The sequence below is a fragment of the Bombus flavifrons genome, chromosome 4, assembly GCF_040668555.2.
Source record: "Bombus flavifrons isolate JBK064 chromosome 4, iyBomFlav1_principal, whole genome shotgun sequence".
Classification (NCBI taxonomy): Eukaryota; Metazoa; Arthropoda; class Insecta; order Hymenoptera; family Apidae; genus Bombus; species Bombus flavifrons.
This window is the reverse complement of record NC_138445.1, coordinates 3,499,457-3,523,961: the sequence shown is the minus strand read 5'-3', so window position 1 is coordinate 3,523,961 and position 24,505 is coordinate 3,499,457. Positions and strand designations below refer to the sequence as shown.

Here is a 24,505-nt window from a genome sequence, read left to right as displayed (position 1 = left end):
CATCTATGGACAAAGTACAATTTCAGTTACATCGTCAGAAACATTTCTAAATATGTGAACATGTAACAAATACGAATTGCTCCTTGCGTACGATTATAAAATTATATGAAATACAGTTAAATTACTTGGAATTTAGTATTATAATATTAATATACTGCTACGACTAACATCAAAATTACGACTCTTTATAGTACAGCTTCTACTTACGTAGACAAACTTAAACAAGACTCGACAAAGTTGCAGTTGCATCTTAGCGTTTATATTTATAGCAAACAATTGCAAATATCCGATCTTCTTCTAAAATTTCCACTTTCCCATAATTATAACAGCGTTCCATTCTCATTACTTTATTCGCTTTTTGTGTTCGTTTTAACGTTGCTTCAATATCCAAGGTCATTAGCAACGTCGTATAGTTTGTAGGTTTATATCTAAATTTACCATCTTTTTGCTACAGCTCTTAATCTTTGGCAGAGAAATTGAGCGAGATTTATTAAGAGATTTACTTCTTAATTACATTGTTACTGCGAGTTAATTTATCCGATGCGATAAAGATATATCTCTGATACGTAGAGTACACGCGTAGATTTCTCTCTCACTATAAATTACGTCCCAACATTTTACCTGATTCCTTGGAAAAAAGCAATATTTCAAGAATCCTTTCAAATTCAAACGTTTCTTAATCCTTTGCACTCGGAATTTTATCTCAATTTCGTTACCCCAGAGCAGCTCCCAACGTTTTTAAGTGTTTTATTTGAAGTTTACTTCAACTAAAAAACAAGACAATTTAAATAAATGAACTTAAATACCAGTTTTATTCATACTATTGTTGTATTTTGTAATTTTTAGGTGTACGATATATTTTGAAACAATTTCCAGGATGCAAACCTGCTTTTCTTTCGCACGTTGCACAAAGAAAGGTGGGACTGAAAAAATGTCGAGTGGGACTCGATATAGGAGTGCAAAGGATTAAAGATTAGATCTAGCGTTTATGTTACAATTCACTGACCTCCTGTGCACCACGAGCCCCGACTTTCCAAACGCGTTCAACGTATCAATGCAAATAGATTTTTTGATCAATGCTTTATGATATCATCGTTGAAAATTCATACGTTGGAACAGCTTTTGTGAAAAACGCGAATATCTATGCTTAGATAATAGGAAATGGAAGACGTTCTGCGACGTTAGCTGCAAGAATGTGCGATAAAAAAAAACGTAGGTTTTCGTTTGAAAATTTAATCCTCAGCTTCCCAGCGCTCTTCGGGAATACTCGAACGTATACACGCAAGGTTAAACAGATGTCAGCGTATTATTCTCTTTTAATATACCAACAGTCCTCATTTCACATACTTTTGCGAATGCTTTCGGACGTTTCATTGCACATGTATATTATTCTATTTACATGTCACAATTTGTATTTCGTTGCAATACAGAGTTCTTCGTTTTACTGTCATCAATTAGAAAAGACGACTAAAGAGCGATGAGGAACAAACATGTGAATCATCTTAGCGACGATCAGCCAGATGACAACATGTATATTTCCAATCGACGAGTATTTCGAAACAGCATGATTAAACTTTTCGCATTTACGCATGAGATATATTTTCTTACTCGATGTCGTTTCTGCTATAAACGAAACGTTTTCCACGGTTTTTTGTTGGAATAATACGAGATACTTCGTTCACAAGTTTGGGATAAAAATTACTTTCTACGATTATCACACAGATTTAGCGACACGAGCTAAATAATATCATAGCGATGAGTTACTTAGCGTACACGTTCCTGTCAATTTGAATCATCACAGCCTGCGCTGATTATTATTGTACGATAGATTGCACATATGCGGATTCCAGTAAAAACAGAAATTATTACTCGAGATATTTTGGCTACGATTGGAGAAATTAGAGGAGAAAAAGTTAATAGATAATATCTAGTAATTATAATAATAAAATAAATAGTAATATCTAATAATTTAGTAGAAAAATGTACACAAAATGTTCAAAACGAAATATCAAATATGTCTACTATTGTACAAGTACATTGATGATCATAATTAAAGTTGTATAGTGAAATAAATGATCAGCGTCACTCATAGTTATTTAAACGATAATATGTACTTCTTATACTTTACTTTACCAGTGCTATTCTCTACGAAACATTCAATTAATTTCATGTTAATATGAACGTTGTGTCAATTGTTCAAATTCATTGTTCTATACTATATATTGTTACAAAATATATATTTAAGAGGATTCTTGTGTAACAACAACATCAAGTAGTTTTTATGAATATTTTTTAAGCTATTTACTGATTATATTACATTTATTAACTTTACATTTACATAACTAGAATTACATTTATTAACAAGCTCTGGTCTCGTATGACTAGTATGCAGTCTAGAAAATATTTATAAAAATTGTCACACGTGAATCCTTCTTTAAAGAATCGAATCTAATTAATTAGCAATTATCGTGATCCAAAAATCTACTTCAAAATTCTCCAGTTTGAAACAATATCACGTATTTATGATCAAATGTTTGGTGCAATCTATTCATATGGACGACACTCCTATTAATATTAATTGAGCTATTGCGGACTTACGTTGACTAATTGCAAGTTGATTAAGTTGACTTTTGTTACACGAATCTGCCTATTTCCTGATAGATGCATACAGAAATAAAATTCTACTGTATCTTAATAAAAGCTAATTTTAATATTCGTCAAAACACTTGCTGTTTGGATAACCACAAAGTTAAAAAACGTATGATCATTTAGCCACTGTATAACCATTAATAATAATACATAAATGTACATATAATCAAAGTATATATTTTGATGGATTTAGTAGTTCTAGTGACACCGAACAGAGGAAATGTTACCCTTTCGAGAGTAAATTTTCTCTCATTTTTCTCCCGTAAGTAGAGCGCGGATATCTAAGCAAATGCATATTTTTTCAAATAGAATTAAAAATACCTAAACAGAAATTTATTTTCCCTGCTAAATGTCATACCAAGTATCCACTGCACTGTGGATATCTTATACATTTTTCTACTATTATGTGCATTTTCTATACTCTTGCGTTTTGATAAATTTACCATAAATGCATAAAAATCAACCGAATTGTAAGAAATCATATTCGGCCAGAAATATTGAAAAACAGACGCGAGATGTCTGGTCGTAGTGTCGCGAGATATCTCGTCCAGAGATGCGAGACACGCAGTTAAAATCAGGGCCGTTTCTCTCAACGATTGACGTTGCTACGAGCATTGCGTAGGGCCTGCGCAGAAAGTACGGTCGTTATTCAATGTCTGCGTTATTCATCCAGCCCTCATTCACCTGTGAAACGTACGCAACCCCACGAAACGGAGTACTCGACACGGCTTTTTCAAGCGGCATAGTACGTACGCACAGTTGTACAGAAATTGACTTTCTCCGGGCTACGACTATCAGAGAGATGTAGCAGACAATCTGGACCACATAGCTCGAAACGTTTGATTTTACGAGGCAATTTACCTCGCCAGGTGAATAACCCTACGAGAGAAATTGATTCGACCAGAGCAAACTCGGGTAAAAGGTTGGAGGTCGTTGTATTCCGATAGAGTCGCGTCATATGGCTATCGATAATGCGAAAATCGTTTCTCGTGTCGTTTTCAGCGACGAAGAGGAATGGAAAAGATCGCTGCATAAACAAGGACGCAAACATTTGTAATTAGACTGTTTGTTGCGAATCGACCGCGGATATTTATGCAAATTTAAATATTTGTGTACCTCGTTTAAGATACAGAAACTAAATAAACACCCTTTTCATTTATTTCTTTCATTAATTTCATAACTATCATAAATAGCACTTTATTTTGGATATTTTATATATTCTTGCACATTTTACACGTGTTCTATACATTTCTTTTAGTATTTATATTTAAATTAATTTGTAGTAAATTTGAAGGCACAGGTGAATCTACCGCGGATATCTATGCAAATTTAAATATTTGTGTACCTCGTTTAAGAAACAGAAACTAAATAAACACTCTTTTCATTTATTTCTTTCATTAATCTCATAACTATTATAAATAGTTTAGCACTTTACTTTGGATATTTTATATATTCTTGCACATTTTACATGTGTTCTATACATTTCTTTTAGTATTTATATTTAAATTAATTTGTAGTAAATTTGAAGGCACAGGTGAATCTACCGCGGATATCTATGCAAATTTAAATACTTGTGTACCTCGTTTAAGAAATAGAAACTAAATAAACACCCTTTTCATTTATTTCTTTCATTAATCTCATAACTATTATAAATAGTTTATCACTTTACTTTGGATATTTTGTATATTTTTGCACATTTTACACGTGTCCTATACATTATTTTTAGTATTTATATTTTAATTTAATTTGTAGTAAATTTAAAGTTACAGGTATTTATATTTTAATTTAATTTACAGTAAATTTAAAGCTACAGGTATTTATATCTTAATTTAATTTATAGTAAAACTAAGGTTAAAATGCGGAATGCACACAGTATTTATTTATTTATTTCAGCCTGTTGGTGTAGATATTAGATTTGGTTTCGTATAATTTACAGACAATATGAAACAAAACTAACACTAAACATACAGAGAACTATAGTAGCATAAAACTACATCAATCCTTTGGTTATCCATCGTCTTTATTTCTAAATGCTTTGTCATTACGTAAACCTTTTCCTGGTTACACTTCATCCATTCATTCATTGCCTATCTGTTTCTTTTTCCTTGTACTTCATTTATTATATATTTGCATTTATATTTGCAATAATTGTATGTTTCTCCACACTCGTATTCTGCTTCTACTCCTCTTTATTCACGTCTTTCTTCCTGTTCTCTTACTTTCTCTCTACTCTCCGCAACCACCTTATTGCTTGCATATTTGCATTTTCTTCAAGAATTTCCTCGACCCTCAAATTCATTCTGTCTGTCGTTTAACATTCCTCCTTCCAGTGCTTCAACAAGCCCTCTATACAACGCTTTCCAGCATTTTCCATACAACGCACATCTCCTCTCCTCTTCCTTGAACCAAAACTCGTTACGATATGCAAAAATATACAATATAAAATATTCATCTATTGGTAGCACAGATCTTCGCTTAGGCTAGCAGAGTATGGAATATGGATTTGCAGAAAAATTCACCGTCCGATAGTATCGTGAAATTCGTTGAAGTGCAAGGCTTATACACATAGACAAGCGTCCTTGATTTCCATATTAGGTCAAGTGATTATGGTTCTTCAGAAAAACGTGCTCGCTACACACGCGTACGTGATTTAAATAATATATCAATGCCTGGTTGTCAAAAACGTAGGATGCAATTACGTTGAAAAATTGCCTTACACAATATTAACAAATACTGGTGACGATCCAAAAGTATCTACACGCAGGTACGTCCAAACACCTTTCAAATTCAAGAGTCCGCATCTTTGTTAGCTTTCTAACTTTCAGAGTCTTGGAACTATACTCTGGCTGATAATATGTTATTATACATATTTAGTATATAATTAAAATACAATAGAATATAATATAAATATAATATTTATAATTAAAGTATATATAATAAAATTCATATATAATTCTTCTTATATAATATTTCTTTTTCTTATATATAAGAAAAATATATATCACATGCTTTTCTGTTTAGTTACTTTAAAATGAATAGAATATAGAGATATTTTTTAATGTTCCTTTTGAACCATTTTGCTCAATTTCAGTCTATCATCACTATCAATTATATATATTAGAAAAGTATATATCACATGCTTTTCTATTTAGTTACTTTAAAATGAATAGAATATAGAGATATTTGTTAATGTCTCTTTTGAATCATTTTGCTCAATTTCAGTCTACCATTGCTATCAATCACATATATAAGAAAAGTATATATTATATGCTTTTCTGTTTAGTTACTTTAAAATGAAGAGAGCATAGAAATATTTTTTAATGTCTCTTTTGAATCATTTTGCTGAATTTCAGTCTACCATTGCTATCAATCATATATATAAGAAAAGTATATATCACATGCTTTTCTGTTTAGTTACTTTAAAATGAATAGAATATAGAGATATTTTTTAATGTTTCTTTTGAACCATTTTGCTCAATTTCAGTCTACCATTGCTATCAATCACATATATAAGAAAAGTATATATTATATGCTTTTCTGTTTAGTTAGTTTAAAATGAATAGAGCATAGAAATATTTTTTAATGTCTCTTTTGAATCATTTTGCTCAATTTCAGTCTATCATCACTATCAATTATATATATTAGAAAAGTATATATCACATGCTTTTCTATTTAGTTACTTTAAAATGAATAGAATATAGAAATATTTTTTAATGTCTCTTTTGAATCATTTTGCTCAATTTCAGTCTACCATTGCTATCAATCATATATATAAGAAAAGTATATATCACATGCTTTTCTGTTTAGTTACTTTAAAATGAATAGAATATAGAAATATTTTTTAATGTCTCTTTTGAATCATTTTGCTCAATTTCAGTCTACCATTGCTATCAATCATATATATAAGAAAAGTATATATCACATGCTTTTCTGTTTAGTTACTTTAAAATGAATAGAATATAGAGATATTTTTTAATGTTCCTTTTGAACCATTTTGCTCAATTTCAGTCTATCATCACTATCAATTATATATATTAGAAAAGTATATATCACATGCTTTTCTATTTAGTTACTTTAAAATGAATAGAATATAGAAATATTTTTTAATGTCTCTTTTGAATCATTTTGCTCAATTTCAGTCTACCATTGCTATCAATCATATATATAAGAAAAGTATATATCACATGCTTTTCTGTTTAGTTACTTTAAAATGAATAGAATATAGAAATATTTTTTAATGTCTCTTTTGAATCATTTTGCTGAATTTCAGTCTACCATTGCTATCAATCATATATATAAGAAAAGTATATATCACATGCTTTTCTGTTTAGTTACTTTAAAATGAATAGAATATAGAGATATTTTTTAATGTTCCTTTTGAACCATTTTGCTCAATTTCAGTCTATCATCACTATCAATTATATATATTAGAAAAGTATATATCACATGCTTTTCTATTTAGTTACTTTAAAATGAATAGAATATAGAAATATTTTTTAATGTCTCTTTTGAATCATTTTGCTCAATTTCAGTCTACCATTGCTATCAATCATATATATAAGAAAAGTATATATCACATGCTTTTCTGTTTAGTTACTTTAAAATGAATAGAATATAGAAATATTTTTTAATGTCTCTTTTGAATCATTTTGCTGAATTTCAGTCTACCATTGCTATCAATCATATATATAAGAAAAGTATATATCACATGCTTTTCTGTTTAGTTACTTTAAAATGAATAGAATATAGAGATATTTTTTAATGTTCCTTTTGAACCATTTTGCTGAATTTCAGTCTACCATCGCTATCAATCATGTTTAAAAGTATGCATATAATTATCAACTGGGACAGGGATTACGTTAATCTTTATGAGCTTGGGATGGGATATTATTTATCACACATATTATCTTTCAAATTTCAAAATAATTTTTAGCAAGACTGTTGGATTGCTGCAATCTTTTTGGAACCACTGGAACACGATGTGCAACTTGCAACATGGTGATTCTCTTACGAATGAAATTCAATGTTCCATGGAAAAAACCTATAGTTTTTCAAACTTTATTGCACAGCAATCCATACTTCTACATTATTAGTTATAAAAAAAAATTCGTTGAAAAAGCGAAGTTACAACTGCATTACAACTGTACTTTCAAATATTTACTGAGACTCTTAGCAAGAGTAGCACATGGATACGTTTCCAAGCACTTAACATCTGTTCGTTGTAAATGAAAAATAAAATAATAAACGTAAGCACGTAGTATGCGCGTCAGACTTCCATGATAACATCCAGCGACAGCGTTTTACGATTATGAGTCAGCATTTAGAAACACGTCAAAGACTTTCGTAATACCAGTTTTGAGTTAATCGAAACTGATTTATATTCGCTATAGGAAAAGCGGTTCTCGTATTGCTGCGGAATCTAGTTCACCGGTTATGCTATTTCGGGTAACTTGTAACGCGAATCAAGGCCATGAACGATTACTTCCATAAGCATGATTCAAAAGAGAATCCTTCGACGATTTATTTTTCAGCAGAAAATTATGCAGAATTTATTTTGCAAAAGTACTTTGACATTTCTTGAACAATCTCAACTCGATTTTTACTTTGTCGGTATTTTTTGAACCAAGTGACTGCGTTCTGTCCTTGCGGTAGAACTGCAACTTTATCTGAACTTGTCGGCGGACAAACAGTTTACATAATTACAGTTCATATAATAGGAACTCGCCAATTATCCCCGCTACTATTTTTCCTTCGTATAATAGCAGCTCAGGTTCAAACTCGAACGAATCAACCAGCAAAATTTGGGTCAATCAGGCGTTAAATAAAATTTCGTGTAGATAAATGGACCTCTATTGAGTTATTACGTTTCGTGAAATGAAAGATCAACGGAATAAATTAATTTATTCTAGAGAACCGTACTATAAAACTATAACAGCGATTATTTTTCATATACGTTAATAAATAATACGTAATTAAATATAGCGGAAAATCGGACTCATTGGTATTACAACCGTAATCTATGTATTAATCGCATAATCATTATATATTGTAACATTGTAATCGTATAAAAGTATATTTAATATCATAGTTTATTTATTAATTTTAGAGAACCGTACTATAAAACTACAACAGCGAGCATTTTTCATATACGTTAATAAATAATACGTAATTAAATATAGCGGAAAATCGGACTCATTGGTATTACAACCGTAATCTATGTATTAATCACATAATCATTATATATTGTAACATTGTAATCATAAGTATATTTAATATCATAGCAACAATGTATAATAATTAACATCTCTATTAACCATGCGATATATTTGTATTCTTTAACTCTAATTTCATTTACCTATCGTTGCACCATAATATCGCATTATTATATCATTGTATTAAAATGAAAGCAATTTTAAATCGATTACTAGTCACCAATTTGTAGACTATAATAAAAAATGATGACCAACTAGAGTTTCTCTTGTCAGCTGAGCTATGTATATATCGATGTAACGATCTGCAAAATTCGCATTTCGTTGCTGCAGGAATAGCAGTGATTCAATTCTCTGCAGATTTACAAAGTTAAAAATGTACCTGTTCGACAGATTATCACTAAGACGGTAGGTTTGAACGAGGCGGACTGGGTCAGAGAAAACCAAGGTCACGGCTCGCTTCTCGCGCAGATCTGATAATTTGTGTACGTATTTGCTGCAAATGTTTGGTTTATCGGCTTTACTGCCTGCTGCAGTTCACAGCAGATGCGTAACTACAATATCGGCAATATTTCACGCGTGCATAAAATAACGACGACTGAAGTTTTTCAAAGAAAGAACGCAATTGCTTCGATATTTTAATCATCGAACGCACGATGTGTCTATCGTTAATTGTTTGTCACAATTTTTACTCGCTCGAATTTAACAAGCATCCTCTTCCATACAAACTGATGTTAACAGATTTAAAATATTGTCGTTTGTTTAACTCGAAATGTCGTATGTTCATATAAATCATAGAATAGGTGTTTTAATTTGATTTATCTTCGATCGACTTACCTCGAACACACCTGATGTAATTGTTGAACTCTTTTTGCAATCTGTTCGCGGCATTTTGCTGTCTCATGAAATTCTGCAGATGTTCGTCGAATATGTCATCCGCGGTCCTATCCACTTTTCCCAAATTCTGAAGAAACTGCAACGAGAAAGAACAATTTGTACCACAAACGCTAAACTCTTCACACATCGTTTTAGTCGTCGCCCGCTGACTTTCCATAATCGCGAAAAATATATACAAAATACAATTGAAGATATCTCAGAACAATGTCAATAATCGTTTTAAGTTGCTATATATAATAAACCATGGCGCATAGGATAATCAGTTCCATTTTAAGGGGATGCCCTGAATTAGAATGTTCTAAAACAGCGTCTTTCTGTGATTTTTTTTAGAAGGGAAAGAAAGGAATGAAGTTATTGAATTTTGTGGTATAGTTTTATATATATTTAAAGAATACAAAAAAATTTTTTTTAAATCAAAAAGAAAATTATAACAGATTTCTAAGCCTATTTCATGGGCGTCTTGTCGCTGCAGTCTTCAATCGGCGGGAAACATCCACCTCGTGATTCTAGACGGAAACAAAGAACCAAAAAAGGATTAAACTATTATATATTTTTCTTCTGGGTGAACTAAACAACGACAGAAAAAAATGTGAAATTAAAGCTTTTGGTGGGATTAAAAAAGTGTTCTTTAAAAAAAAAAATAAACTTCAAGGTGCTATAGCAATTATTTAAATAAACTTTTTTTCTGCCGTTGTTTAGTTTACCCAGAAGAAAAATACATAATAATTTAATCCTTGTTTGGTTTTTTATTTCAGTCAAGAATTACAAGTTGGATCTTTTACGCCGATTGAAAACTGCAGCCCATGAAATAGGCTTGGAAATCTGTTATAATTTCTTTTTTACTTTAAAAAAAATTTTGTTGTATTCGTTAAATATATATAAAACCATACCTCAAAATTCAATAACATCATTTCTTTCTTTCCCTTCTAAAAAAATAACAAAACAGACGCTGTTTTAGAACATTCTAATTCAGGACACTCCCTTAATTCGGTGTACGCGAGGAAACGAGAAGGATACGAACGCAAGAATATCGTCTTGCATCCAGTTTCCTTCTTTCGTACTTTCATTCGTTTTTATCAATTACGTCCTTCTTCGTCTTTAACCGTTTGAGTTCGAAGCAGCGCGATCGCGCTGTTTAGATTTCGTGTGGAAAAGTCGCAGTACATTTGAACGCTACGGACGACTGACGGTATTTTCTATTTCATTGTTATCTTCTCAATCATTTTTATTGAACAAACTTGAATTATTTATAAACTAATAATACGCATATATAACAATATAAACGTATTTCATAAAAATAACAAATATGACGAGCGCTATTGCGCCGCTTGTTTCTTTTCACAGTCGATTAACACTAGAACTACCACACCAGTCAAATTGATTGGTTTTATAATTTTATTTTAAAATTCCTACTTCATGTTATATTTTTTTCCGCAATGATGTAATGACTTTCGCAACGATAACTAAAAGAATAATATTGTAGTATCGTGGAAATTAAGATATAAATTTTTCCCGATTACTTACAATCTATTAATAGTGAATTAAATATACAAGTATTAATAGGACAGAAAACGATGTTTGTTTAATTGAAACTAAATGCGATACTCGTATCTATCTGAAATAACTTTACAGTTATTTGGCAACTCTCGTCACAACGAATCAAACACACACACACACACTCTCTCTCTCTCTCTCCTCTCTCTCTCTCTCTCTCTCTCTCTCTCTCTCTCTCTCTCTCTCTCTCTCTCTCTCTCATACCTCTGCAAGAACTAGGTGACTTTAATCACATAGGCGCTCTTAAATGTAAACGAACCACAGAAGGACGAAGTACTCGGTTGTTTCTATTTTCGACCGATCTATAATCAAACTCTTTTACGATATTACAATATAATGAATTTTATTTTCTTTCTTATGTATTCAAACTCAAAATAATTTTGTATCAAAGCTACTCATACCAATACCAGCCAAAATGACCGATACTTGTCAAAGTGTAAAAGGGTCCTGCAATCTGTTTATCGAACCCCAGTTAACCAGCTTCCCGTTTCGTACAACTTCCCACACGTTTTGAAAATTTCTACTGCGTATTATTCGATATGATGATATCAGTTATGAGGAAAATTCCGGATCGATCGCTAGATGCTAATACTAGAAATACCACAGCAATCCAAACGACTGGTTCTACAATTTTATAAATGTGCCAACCCTCGTTTAGGGATGATGGTCCCAGATGGATTAATAATACCAAAAATATACTACGTAACATGGAATTGTTTCTGTTAGAAAGTAATAAATCAATAAATATAAAAATATTCTATTATTACGTATTTTTTAAAGACCAATCACTTTCACTGGTTCTGGTAGAAACAGTTTCGTGTTAACTATCGGTAGTTCTAGTGTTAAGACAAACGCTATCGCGTTGTTTGGCATTTTTCGACTCTGTTTTTTCAAAGACCCCTGGGACTCAAACGATGAACGAACTTACATCTTGCTCGTACGCGTGCCATTTCGAAAGCTGCGACTAATAACGTTATCGCACTCTGTGTACAAATATTCTGCCCAGACTCGACGTTTGTCACAGGTCTGCCAAGCAGACGATCGTACGTCGTGAAATTCATAAAACAGCAGAACGCCAATGCGTCGTACAGTGTCGAAGAAACATCGGCTCGCCTCGCGGAGGAAATTTGAATCGAGGCCGACTTTGATGGCGAATTTGAAACGGTTCACGAGTAATTCGCTGCATCTTCATAAAGATCCCCTTATCACGGCTCGCTTCAATACGAATCTTCATGAACGCCAATGGATCGCGCAGTGTGTAGGGTACGAGTGACAAGGTAATTGCGAGGCTGCTGCAATTTAGCGTCTATTACGCTTAATGCTGAACAAAGATGAATGGCAGCTCGTATTTTCAAACGAATTGAAAGTCACGTTAGACGTTAGAGCTGCAGGATGATTTGGTGGAAGCGAATACGAAGAATAAAACACGACAGTGGTATCGGGCAAACAAACGTTTCGTGACCGCGCCAGTCCTCCAGAACGCTTATTAATTATGCACCGACTGTTATATTGTGCTATCTGTCGAGTATGAATAATATACAGCGCGAACGAAAAATACCGAACGATCGATAAAAAATGTATTTCTTTCTATTAACAAACGTTTGTCGTGAAATTGTCTTACGCGAATTGTATGCGCGTATAGCTTAGTATCTAGCGTTTGCTATGTAGCCTAATATCTGTAACGTTTAACGGTTCATAGAAAAATTTGTTTCTAATCCGATGATTCGTAGAACGTGGAAAGAAATCTTTTCGCAAGAAAATACTTTAACGTATGCATTAATATAAATGTATTTTGTAAATTGTCGGTTACACAGAGATTTTTAAATCGTAGACGGCAGGTGCAATTTTTTCTTATTATAGTAAATATAATTAAGTTGTATAAATTGTATAAAATAATATAACAGCTAACGCGATGGATCAACGTGTACTTGTTTCTATTGTAAACTTAACATCTTTTTCGGTGTTCTCGATTTGCGAAAGATAAGATTTTTCCATTTTACCGTAATTTTGTAATTTCTCTGTTTTCTGTATTTTTGTGCTCGACACAGGCTCCGCTTGTTATTGCAACTTGTTTCTATTTTAAACTTGTTTCTATTATAAAGTTAACATCGTTTCCGATGTTCTCGATTTGCGGAAGATAAGATTTTTCCATTCTACCGTAATTTTGTAATTTCTCTGTTTTCTGTATTTTTGTGCTCGACACAGGCTCCGCTTGTTATTGCAACTTGTTTCTATTTTAAACTTGTTTCTATTATAAGGTTAACATCGTTTCTCGATTTGCGAAAGATAAGATTTTTTCATTCTACTGTAATTTTCTAAATTCTATGTTTTCTGTATTTTTGTGCTCGACAATACTCCGCCTGTTATTACAACTTGTTTCTATCATAAAGTTAACATCGTTTCCGATGTTCTCGATTTGCGAAAGATAAGATTTTTCCATTCTACTGTAATTTTCTAAATTCTCTGTTTTCTGTATTTTTGTGCTCGACAATACTCCGCCTGTTTTTTAAATTTATATATACAGCGATCGAAGAATGCGTTCGAGCACTTGTAGAAACTTCTTGTGTGATAGCGCGACGCATTTTGAAATTTCACTAACAGCGATGAGAATAAACGAAACGCGATTCTATCGGTAAGATTTGAAGCGAATTTCACATGAAACATAGAAGCTACGAGATATTTATTAGGACACACTTCGCACAGATTCTCAAATTATTTTATTAGGCGATCATTCGTCGTATTAACCAACCACGGTACGTAGCATGTCAGTGGCATCATTTTTAGCGCTAATTTTACGCTTAAAACCAGTGTTCACATCGTAATCTTTAAACTTTGGTCAAGTAGCAAGCCACGAAAATACATAGACTACTGCAGTATCTCAATATATTTTTTTTTTTTATTTAGTTGTTTACATTCACAATTTGTCCGATTCGGACATTTGGTAGAATTCTCAATATATTTGGCAAACAACTAAACGTCAAAGAAACGTCAGATCCGCGAGAACTCGAGCGTTTCGAACACGTTGCGTCGGACATGAAAAATAAATTCTAAATAATTTCTTACAAAACGTACTGTAAATTAAATTACAGAAGATGCGTATACCAGTGATGACGTTATTTAAAAATTATACAAAATTTATACAAATTTTATACAATTACCCAAAGTTGTGCAATGTAGCTTGTTTATTATGCTATTCTGCTGTTTTATTTATTATATCATCGTGTTACTTTTTCAATAAGAGATAAACAAAATTATTCACAGATACAAGTAATATAACAACCAATACTTTCGCACACAGAATATTCCGAATAATCGGTGTGCATGAAAAAATATGAATTTGTATTTTAAGAAATATATCTGTATTTTTCTGCATTTTTTAAATATCGTTGCATTGATAAAGAATGTAAAGTAATAAAAGAAAAATATGTTAACCTATACCATTCAAATCTCCTCTTTAACATTTCTTTTAATTTTAACCAAAATAAAAATGTAATTTCTACCAATTTTTTCTAATGTGCACCAATGGTAAATTATCTACAAATCACATAAACTTGTACCTTGTGTAATGTTCTTTATCGTTTATATTTTTTTCTTTTTTTTATAACACGAAAAATATAACCCAGATTAGAAAATATAAACGACTTTAAAACAGATAAAGATACGTAGAAACATACGCATTTCTATCTTAAAAAACATATCTGTAGTATTTAGTTACGTCGTTGCACCGATGAAAAATGTGAAGCTGTAAGAAAGATATGCTATCGTATATCGTTCAATCTTTTCCTCTAATATTTCTTTCAAATGTAACCAAAAACAATATATGACTTTTTCCAATTTCTCCAAAATATACCGATGGATATATTATCTACACAGAACTACACAGAATTGTACCTTATGTAATGATGTTTCCTTATCGTCATTCTTTTATAACAGATAAAAAAAAATTATTCTCAGACACAAACATTCTGATACTTTCATACACAGAATATTTGGGATAATCGGTGTACGTGAAAAGATACGCATTTCTATTTTAAAGTCGCGCCGTTACGCTTAGGAAACAAGCGAAACTGTCAGAAAAGAAAAGAAAGAGAATTATATATCATTGAAACCTTTTCTCTAACACGTCTTTTAACTTTAATCAATAACAAGATGTGACTTTTCCCACTTTCTCGAGTCACTTTGTATAATACCTTTGACTCGGTACAATGCAATTAGGTTGTCGCAAAACTTTCTTTCGTTTCATAAGGAAATAATAGATGCACAACATTTTTTATTCCACGTTATTTTAATAAATTATGTATGGTCCATTTTGTTCTGTTAAGTTAAAGTCCACAATTATATAATTATATTAATATAATATAATATATAATAATATAATTATATAATAATTAGACAATTAAAGACCATAATTATATAATTATATTAATATAATATAATAATAATAATATAATAATATAATTATATAATAATTATATAGATTTCATGTTTGTATAAAGATGCATCGTTGCGAAAAGCACGTTTGTGAAAGAAAGACACTTTTGCGACAATCTAATACGAATCTAAATTTGACAATTTTCAGCTTCAGTCACTATAATAATCTTGCGATTCGTAGGAATCTACAAATTGCTCTGAAATTGCGCTAATTGCTTGGAAAGTACATACACACATAAAACAGGCTACCGATTATAGTCCGTATCACTTAATGAAAGTAACCGTAAAGCGGGTCCATTAAATTTAATCTTATCCATAACAATTACGGCATAATGAGATGCATTCGCGTTTACGACGTCACAATTTTGATAACCGACGACTGACGATACGTATCTACGTATAGGTGCTATACTCACAACGTTAGTATCCAACGAACCCCTCCGACGCTATTTATAAATTCAAGCACATCAAATGGCGTACGATTATGCTACACGATTATTCCCCGTGAATTTAACAAGCAGAATAGAGCACTGGCGAATTTCAGGCGAAGTGGAAATAAAATAAAAACAAATTCGCCAGAAACGTACCAACATGGGCACACTGGTCGTGCGATTTGGCTGGGCTTGCGAACCGAGGCTACATACATATTTCAAACGAACGTCAGATATTTCTGTAACGATGCTATTCTGCCTCGTTTTATATCGCCGATCAATCGGAACATTGCTTTTTTTAATACGTGTTTTACGTCGCTTCGGCTACGGGTCATTAGCGACGACGTTACACTTCGATTGATTAGAGAAATATTTTTTATTAGATGGGTAAATAGATAGATTTTTCACAAATTATAATTTGCTGTTTATCGAACTCCACGTGTTGGATTATATTTACGAAAGTGAATATTTAAATGTAAAAATTTAAATGTAAAAATTTAAATGTATAAAAATTAAAGAAATATTTTTATCATATAGGTAGATAGTTGGATTTTTGACAAATTATAATTTGCTGTTTATGAAAATCCACATGTTGGATTATATTTACAGAATTGAATATTTAAATGTAAAATATAAAGATTAAAGAAATATTTTTATCATGTAGATAGATAGATAGATTTTTCACAAATTATAATTTGCTGTTTATTGAACTCCACATGTTGGATTATATTTACAGAATTGAATATTTAAATGTAAAATATAAAGATTAAAGAAATATTTTTATCATGTAGATAGATAGATAGATTTTTCACAAATTATAATTTGCTGTTTATTGAACTCCACATGTTGGATTATATTTACAGAATTGAATATTTAAATGTAAAATATAAAGATTAAAGAAATATTTTTATCATATAGGCAGATAGCTGGATTTTTGACAAATTATAATTTGCAGTTTATGGAATTCCTCGTGTCGGATTATATTTATGAAATGGAAGATTTAAATGTCTAAACCAGATATTTCTGTAACGAGGCATGGAGGCACTGTGTGTTTCGTTTTATACCGCCGATCAGTCGGAACGTGTTTTACGTCGCATCAGTTACGAATCATTTGCAATCAAGATAGACGCAGAGTGATAAGAGTATGATAATATACATAGATTCTTGGCAGATTATAATTTGCTGCTTATCAAGCTTCTTCCGTCGAAATATATTTATGAAATAGAATATTTAAATGCAATTTTTTAAACCAGATATTTCCATAACGAAGCGTGGAAGCAATGTTTTATTTTATATCTTTGACAAATTATAATTTTCTACTTATTAAATTAATATTAATCAATATTTTAAAATGCAAAGATGGGTTTTCTAAAAAGTATGACATCAAGAAAAGTCGTTATATCTCGCGAGACTATTTTTTAATAATTTGCGAAATAAAATCTTCAGAACTTTTATTTAGAATTAAATAAAGTTAGATGAGTAATGTGTGATTCATATGAGTGATACCTTTTTAACTTCGAATGATATAAAAGTAGGCTATTAATTTATTTTCTTTCAACATATTAACATTTTATCGTATTTTATAAATCGTATATAAAGTTCAGGTACTTTTCTTCTATTGTACTGGGCAAAGTGAAAAGGGCAAAGTGAAAAGGGCAAAGTGAAAAGGGCAAAGTGAAATTTAATGTTCAACCAGTTAGCTGTTGGGACCTCCTTGAAAAGCGTTTACGTAAAATGTATCGCAAAAAGCAAGCGATCAAACACAGACTATGTGTAGCTGTTATAATACAGAATTAAACTGTAACGAAATGGCAGTGTTTTATTTTTTAATGTTATTAGTAACAGGGCTCGTCATAACGTACAATATTGCTATTTCATCATGACGACTATACTCGTCAAAAACTACTAACGGTTAATCATCGACGTAATAACGTTGCTTTGCTTTCTTCTTTTTTTTCGACATTAAACATTTTTTAAAGTATCGTCTTCTCTGAAAACATATTCTCAATAGTTTTTGGAGAAATATCAATTGTTAAACAGCGAAATGCACTTTATCATACCACTAAGATACACTAAGATACTAATTTCTCTATGAAATGAAGTATTTTATAATTTGTACCGGTTATCTGGCGTAACGTGGTTTTACGGTTTTAATTTTTAAGCTGCACAAATTTCGTTCGATATAGCCACATGATCTACATAATGTGTCTTATGAAGAAATGATTAATAAAAATAAATGATTTTGCAAAAGTGATAGTTCAAACGTTAGAATCGGACTTGTAAACCAGGTCTATTTCTTGTTCGTGAGAACAAAGTTAAACAAATATATACATACAATAAATGCCATGAATAATTATAAAGTCAATCCTATTTTTAAATTTGTCATAATATTGAAATAAAACTGACAAAAGTCCTGTACATAATTCCATGTTATGATGTAACACAAAACTGAAGATGCGACAAAGAAAAGTTTTCTTCTTTCGAAGCCTGCAAGGAATTAAATTTTCTCCTAAAATTGTAATCTTCACTGCGAAAAAACATAAACTTAGTGCAAATTTTGTTACATTTTCATTCTACGTTTAGTGAATTTTTACTAACTAAATATTTTACTAATTCAATTTTCTCCTAAAATTGTAATCTTCACTGCGAAAAAACATCAACTTAGTGTAAATTTTGTTACATTTTCATTCTACGTTTAGTGAATTTTTACTAATACGTTACACCATTCACTAACTTATTTAAAGTTACGTTTCCAATATTCGCCCACGCGAATTTTATTCCTTTTTTACGTCCAACGATATTTTCTGCAAGTGGCTTCTCCCGATCGTAAAATTTCCTCGCTACAATTTCCCACAGGTTCTCGATCGCGTTCAGGTCAGCACTCAGTGCTGGCCATCGTGATAATTCTATCGCGAAATTTTCAAGCCACTTTCCTGTAGTAAAAATTCTCTTTTGTCTTCTATTTCCATCACGAAAGGCGGTAGCTCGCCATGTAACATCTTCTGACATCCCACAGCGATCAATCTACCTTTCCAAAAACAATTTCACTTGCCATATCCAAGTACTATCACTGTTTTCTTGAAAATATTCAACAAACAAAGAAGAAAACGTGTTTGGGTGTATTCACAGCATCGTGGATGAAAAAATATTATGTTATAAAAAAATGTGAATACATTTCTTTGGAAGAAATTTCTCAAAAGATTGAGCAGCGAAGATCGAGCAGAAAAAGCTTGTTTTTTTTATTTATTTAGTTGTTTACATTCATAATTTGTCCGATTTGGACATTTGATAGAATAAAAAGCTTGTTGCTGTAACTTTAAATGTAACGTAACTAAATTTTAATACTGTGATTACGCCAATTTAAATCGAACAGACTTGGCCAATCTGTTTACAAGGTTGCTACAAGGTAAACTAACAAACCGAACAGCACAGGTTACGAAGAACCTTGTCCTATTTACCATAACTGCAATATTTATATCCAACAAACAGCAAGATGGATTGATAGAGCAGACAGTAACACGACTGATAAATTGCTTTGTACGTCTTTGAATCTGAAAATAAGTTTTCGTTCTCAATGGCTCTTTTAACGCTAGAAGTCATTGTTTGGGTATAATAAGACAACCGTTTGTGCAGTAGACTATGAATAGCGACGGACATAAGAAACGTAGAGGATCTTATACGTCTGTTGATTGCATTATATATGCCAATCAACGTTGATGGCGAAGAAATAACACGTTAACAGGTTACATTGGCAACGAAGGTGGAGAAGTTTTGCGTCCATAGAACGATTTCTAGATCGTTGAATTCGATCAACTGATTGACCCTTGTGCTATGTATTTTTCCTACATACGTTTCTTTCTCTAACATAGACAAAGTGGTATGTTTTAAAATGTTCATCTGACAAATCTTTTTATCGATCTTCGTAACGAACTGATAAGCGATCTGCGCTAGATTTTCTTCTATAATTTCCAGCTATTTTGTAACAATTATTCTATCGATTGACGAAGGTAATCGATCAGGCAACTGCTCGAAATAAAATTACAGCTCGGCACGAACCAAATTGTCGCAGAGCCAAATATTGCAGCGTATCTTCGCGTCTTCTCTTTCTTTAACAGACGTTGTAATCTAAACGTTCTATAGCTGCACATTAATTGTACAAATTAATAAAAAAATTGTGTTATATTAGAAAGAAGATAGTATCGGAGATTTATACGCCCAAACGATGTCAGTACTTTGTGTCTAAGTAAGAAAAAATTGTTATACAGGGTGGTTAGTAACTGGTGGTACAAGCGGAAAGGGGGTGATTCTACGCGAAAAAAGAAGTCGAAAATATAGAATAAAAATTTTTCGTTTGAGGCTTTGTTTTCGAGAAAATCGACTTTAAATTTTCGCTCGGTACGCGTGCACTTTATCACGTCTCGTTATAACGGATCTGACTGTAGATCGTTGTCTCGATGGAAAAATTAAAAAAAAAAATTTTTATTCTATATTTTCGACTTCTTTTTTTCGCGTAGAATCACCCCCTTTCCGCTTGTACCACCAGTTACCAACCACCCTGTATAAGCGTAGATCGCTCAAAGCTGCAGGAAAAAGTTACGAGAAAAATATGAAGTTCAAAAATATAAGTGTGAAAAGATATGAAGGAAGAGCGATACCATTTACTTTTATCTTGTCTGTACAAAGGTAACTAATTCTTCTTCTCGAAATGTCCATCGTTTCGACGATACAGAATCGATAATACAATTTATCGTCCTGCGAATTTCATTCCCATTTCGTCTCATTTCCGCAAATGCATCATTTTCAGACGCAGATATTTTGCGACGGAGAATTAGTTACTCACTTTTGCATAGACAGAGTGAACGTATGTATGGCTGGCTTCTGCTTACATCAACACCATCATCAACTTCTTACATTACAATGCAAACGCGAGCCTGTTGCTGCTCCCTTTGTATTTCGTATTTTTGTCGTGAATTTTTAACGAAGCTTTAAGCGACCTATGTTTATGTAACGTTTTTGCCTTGTTTAGGCCCATAAAATATACACATGGATAACGTTTAGTCGGTAAAACCAAGGCCAAGCCTGTACATCTCCAAACACCTACGATGCATGGCTGGAGGATAAATAAATAAATAGAGAAAAAATATATTGTACATGCTACATGTAAGCAGAATGGAAGTTTCAAATGTTATAATGAAAAAAGGAAAATATACTTTTGGAGACATTCAGGGAAATATAATAGCATATGAGTTAAACAGTCTACATTGTATGTATTGTGTGTGCGTCTGTGTGTAGCCCAGAAACAATATAATCAATCAATATAATTAGTTGGACCGTAATAATCATAAGGAACTGTCGTAAAACTAAGCATTTCGATTTGACTGTTAAGTGGTATAAAACACCTTCGAGTCAAGATGTTCCTTATGGTTATTGTTCCATCAGGAAAAAAGTGGGGAAACGTGGATTTTCCTATATTTCCCGGGATTTTCACCCGCAAGCTACCGGTGGTGAGGCGACCAATACCCAGCAAGAGCTTTCCCCTGCGACAGTGTCACGTAAAATTAAGCCTTCGGTTTTAAAGACAAGAAGGTTGAGCCGTAACTCAACTTGATGTTTCTTTTCTATAAAACTTTATTAAATAACACAAGTTTATAAGCACAGTTTACGCGACTGATCTGGGAGATGTTGACTGATGAGAGTTTGTAATTTCAGTGTCGAGGTGTTCTCGTATTATTACGGAGGATAGCTCGGTGTGAGTGTGTCCCTTTGAGCTAACAACGCGGATTCGTTGTTCACACTTTTCGTTAGGAAAAGTGAGGGTAACGGTCCGCGATGCCAATTGATTATAGCCCACGTTAATAAATGAAGATGGGAGGAGGAAGCCTCCTACCAACGTGGCTCGTAGGTGACATTGTTTATGAAAAAAAGCAGCTTTTCCGTCAGCCAAATATTCGGTGTTCCTATTAGTTAACTACCTGCTTCCTTCGTAATTTGTAAGAACGTGCAATAAACTTAAGGACTGTTCCAAGGACCATTCATAAACTGATAAAAGTTAAAGGGACAATAAATTAAAAGTTTAAGTTTATATTGGGTCCTTGAGGTTATTGAGGGTACGCGGTGAGGGGCCGTACATATCTGGCCTCTAATGTGGATTGACGTGACAACAGCATCGTCACCGAACTTTACTGGATCTACGACTATAGGTCAGTCAACATATCTGCACTGAGTTCACTGCTTTAACTCACTAAACGTATATTCATTAACTATATTTACTTTTCCCTCTATAAGACCGTAACAAAACCTGTCTGGACCTACGGAATCCAACTATGGAGAACAGCAAGTAATTCCAACATTGAAATACTTCAACGCTTCTAATCGAAAACGCTAAGATCCATTATAAATGTACCCTGGTATGTCACCAACGAACTAATACATCGCAACCTCAAGATACCAACAGTCAAAGAGGAAATAGCAAAATATAGCGGCAGATATAGCAAAAGAGTCAACAAACATCGAAACCCCCTAATTACTGGACTATTTGATACGTCGGACCAGATCCGCAGGCTGAAGAGACACTACTCGCTAGACCTAAACACTAGATTTAATTAGATATTTATATTAAGTAATATTTACTTATCTACAACACTTACTTATAAATTATACTTATCTATAAGTATTAACTTATTATAAATAATTAGCCATGTCACTGCGCCACGCCAGAAAAAATTACTGAGAATTCTCAATGCGAGAATTGATTGTAAATTTTAATAAATAAAAAAAGAAATATCTACTTTTGATAACTCATCTAATTAACATATAATATATATACACAACGAGCGTAATCATCTTATCTACAATTCTTGTTGGAATAAAGAGTACATTATAACGTGTTACCTCAGCGTTATAATTAAATTCAATCACCTCTATTATCGTAAACAAAATAGGGGATCGATCTGTTTCGTGGCGTCGGTTGTATATCGTAACGAGAATTTACGACTCCCGTTGACGTGTTTCTTGAGATCGGGTCTGCGAATGCTTGAAAAACATTGTACTATATGTGTGCACTCGAGATATTGATTTAGAGGAAGACTATATCAAAATCTAACTAAGAAGCAACAAAGTTGTTTCCTCGAGAGTCTAATATCTTATTGATGTAGTCTTGAAACTTTGTAGACACATTGTATATAGGAGTAGGTATTTCAATTTACAAAAGAATTTGAGAGACTTTCGTTGACAAGATGTATAATACGATCCCCAAGGAAGCATATTTCTGTGCAGAAATTTTAGAACGTTGCTATACTTACTACACCCACTAGTGGTAATAATCATTAGTTTAGAATATTTAGCTTCTTTCGCGCTTAATGCTGCAGCTACATATCGGCCACATACCTATGGCATAATTCAATTAATACTATTACCAGACTATACATACAAGCAAATACTATACATATACATATATATATATATATATATATATATATATATATATATATATAATATATATACAAGTACCATATATATACACACAAGTACAAGTACTATACATATACAAGTAGCATGTATTATGTATATTGTATGTATATACAAATAGCATGTACTATATATACAAGTGCTACATATATACAAGTGGAATTTACTATATATACAAGTACAAGTACTATATATATACAAGTATAAGTACTATACATATACAGGTAGCATATATTATATACATACAAGTGTAAGTACTATACATATACAGGCAGCATATGTTATATATATACAAGTGCAAGTACTATATATATACAAATAGCATATACTATATATACAAGTACAAGTACTACATATATACAAGTAGCATTTACTATATATGTATATACAAGTATATACTATCATGCATTCTTATATATGCAAGTTCATATCTGTATAAATTAAAAAAATGGGTTTTAAACAAGATATTTGTTTCACCAATTACATTCTAACCCATTAGTTTCCCATTAGTTTCTAACTAGCACTCTACTTTGGATATTTGATATTATATCTTCGTGTGTTATACGCATTCCGTACATTTCTTCATCGTCTGTAAAGTTCAGAGTTTCATTAATGGTGAAATTTTAACAGATGCTCGATTACCTAAGTTATCAGTATAAAAAGAAACAATAAAATAAAATAATAAAACAGTAAGAAGTTTAATAATAAAGCAAACGTAAGTTCCCAATTAAATTAATTAAATCGTACAAATCACTTGATTATTCTACTTTGAGTCAATTTAAAGTTCTACATCTTTTTATGGCCTACATAAGACAAAATCTTACTTTAGGTGACCATGATCGAGTAATATCGGTGTCATAATATAAT

The 24,505-nt window shown here is 32.0% G+C and overlaps 1 protein-coding gene across 4 annotated transcripts in view; it reads right to left on the bottom strand.

The window, feature by feature from the left end:
• Positions 1 to 24,505, bottom strand: part of Amph (amphiphysin) — a 136,511-nt gene that overhangs the window by 11,967 nt on the left and 100,039 nt on the right. For all 4 annotated transcript variants that reach the window (XM_069112198.1, XM_069112199.1, XM_069112200.1 and 1 more), the window contains exon 2: positions 9,696 to 9,831. In XM_069112198.1, the coding sequence (XP_068968299.1) occupies positions 9,696 to 9,831 (136 nt within the window). The remainder of the gene's footprint in view (positions 1 to 9,695; positions 9,832 to 24,505) is intronic.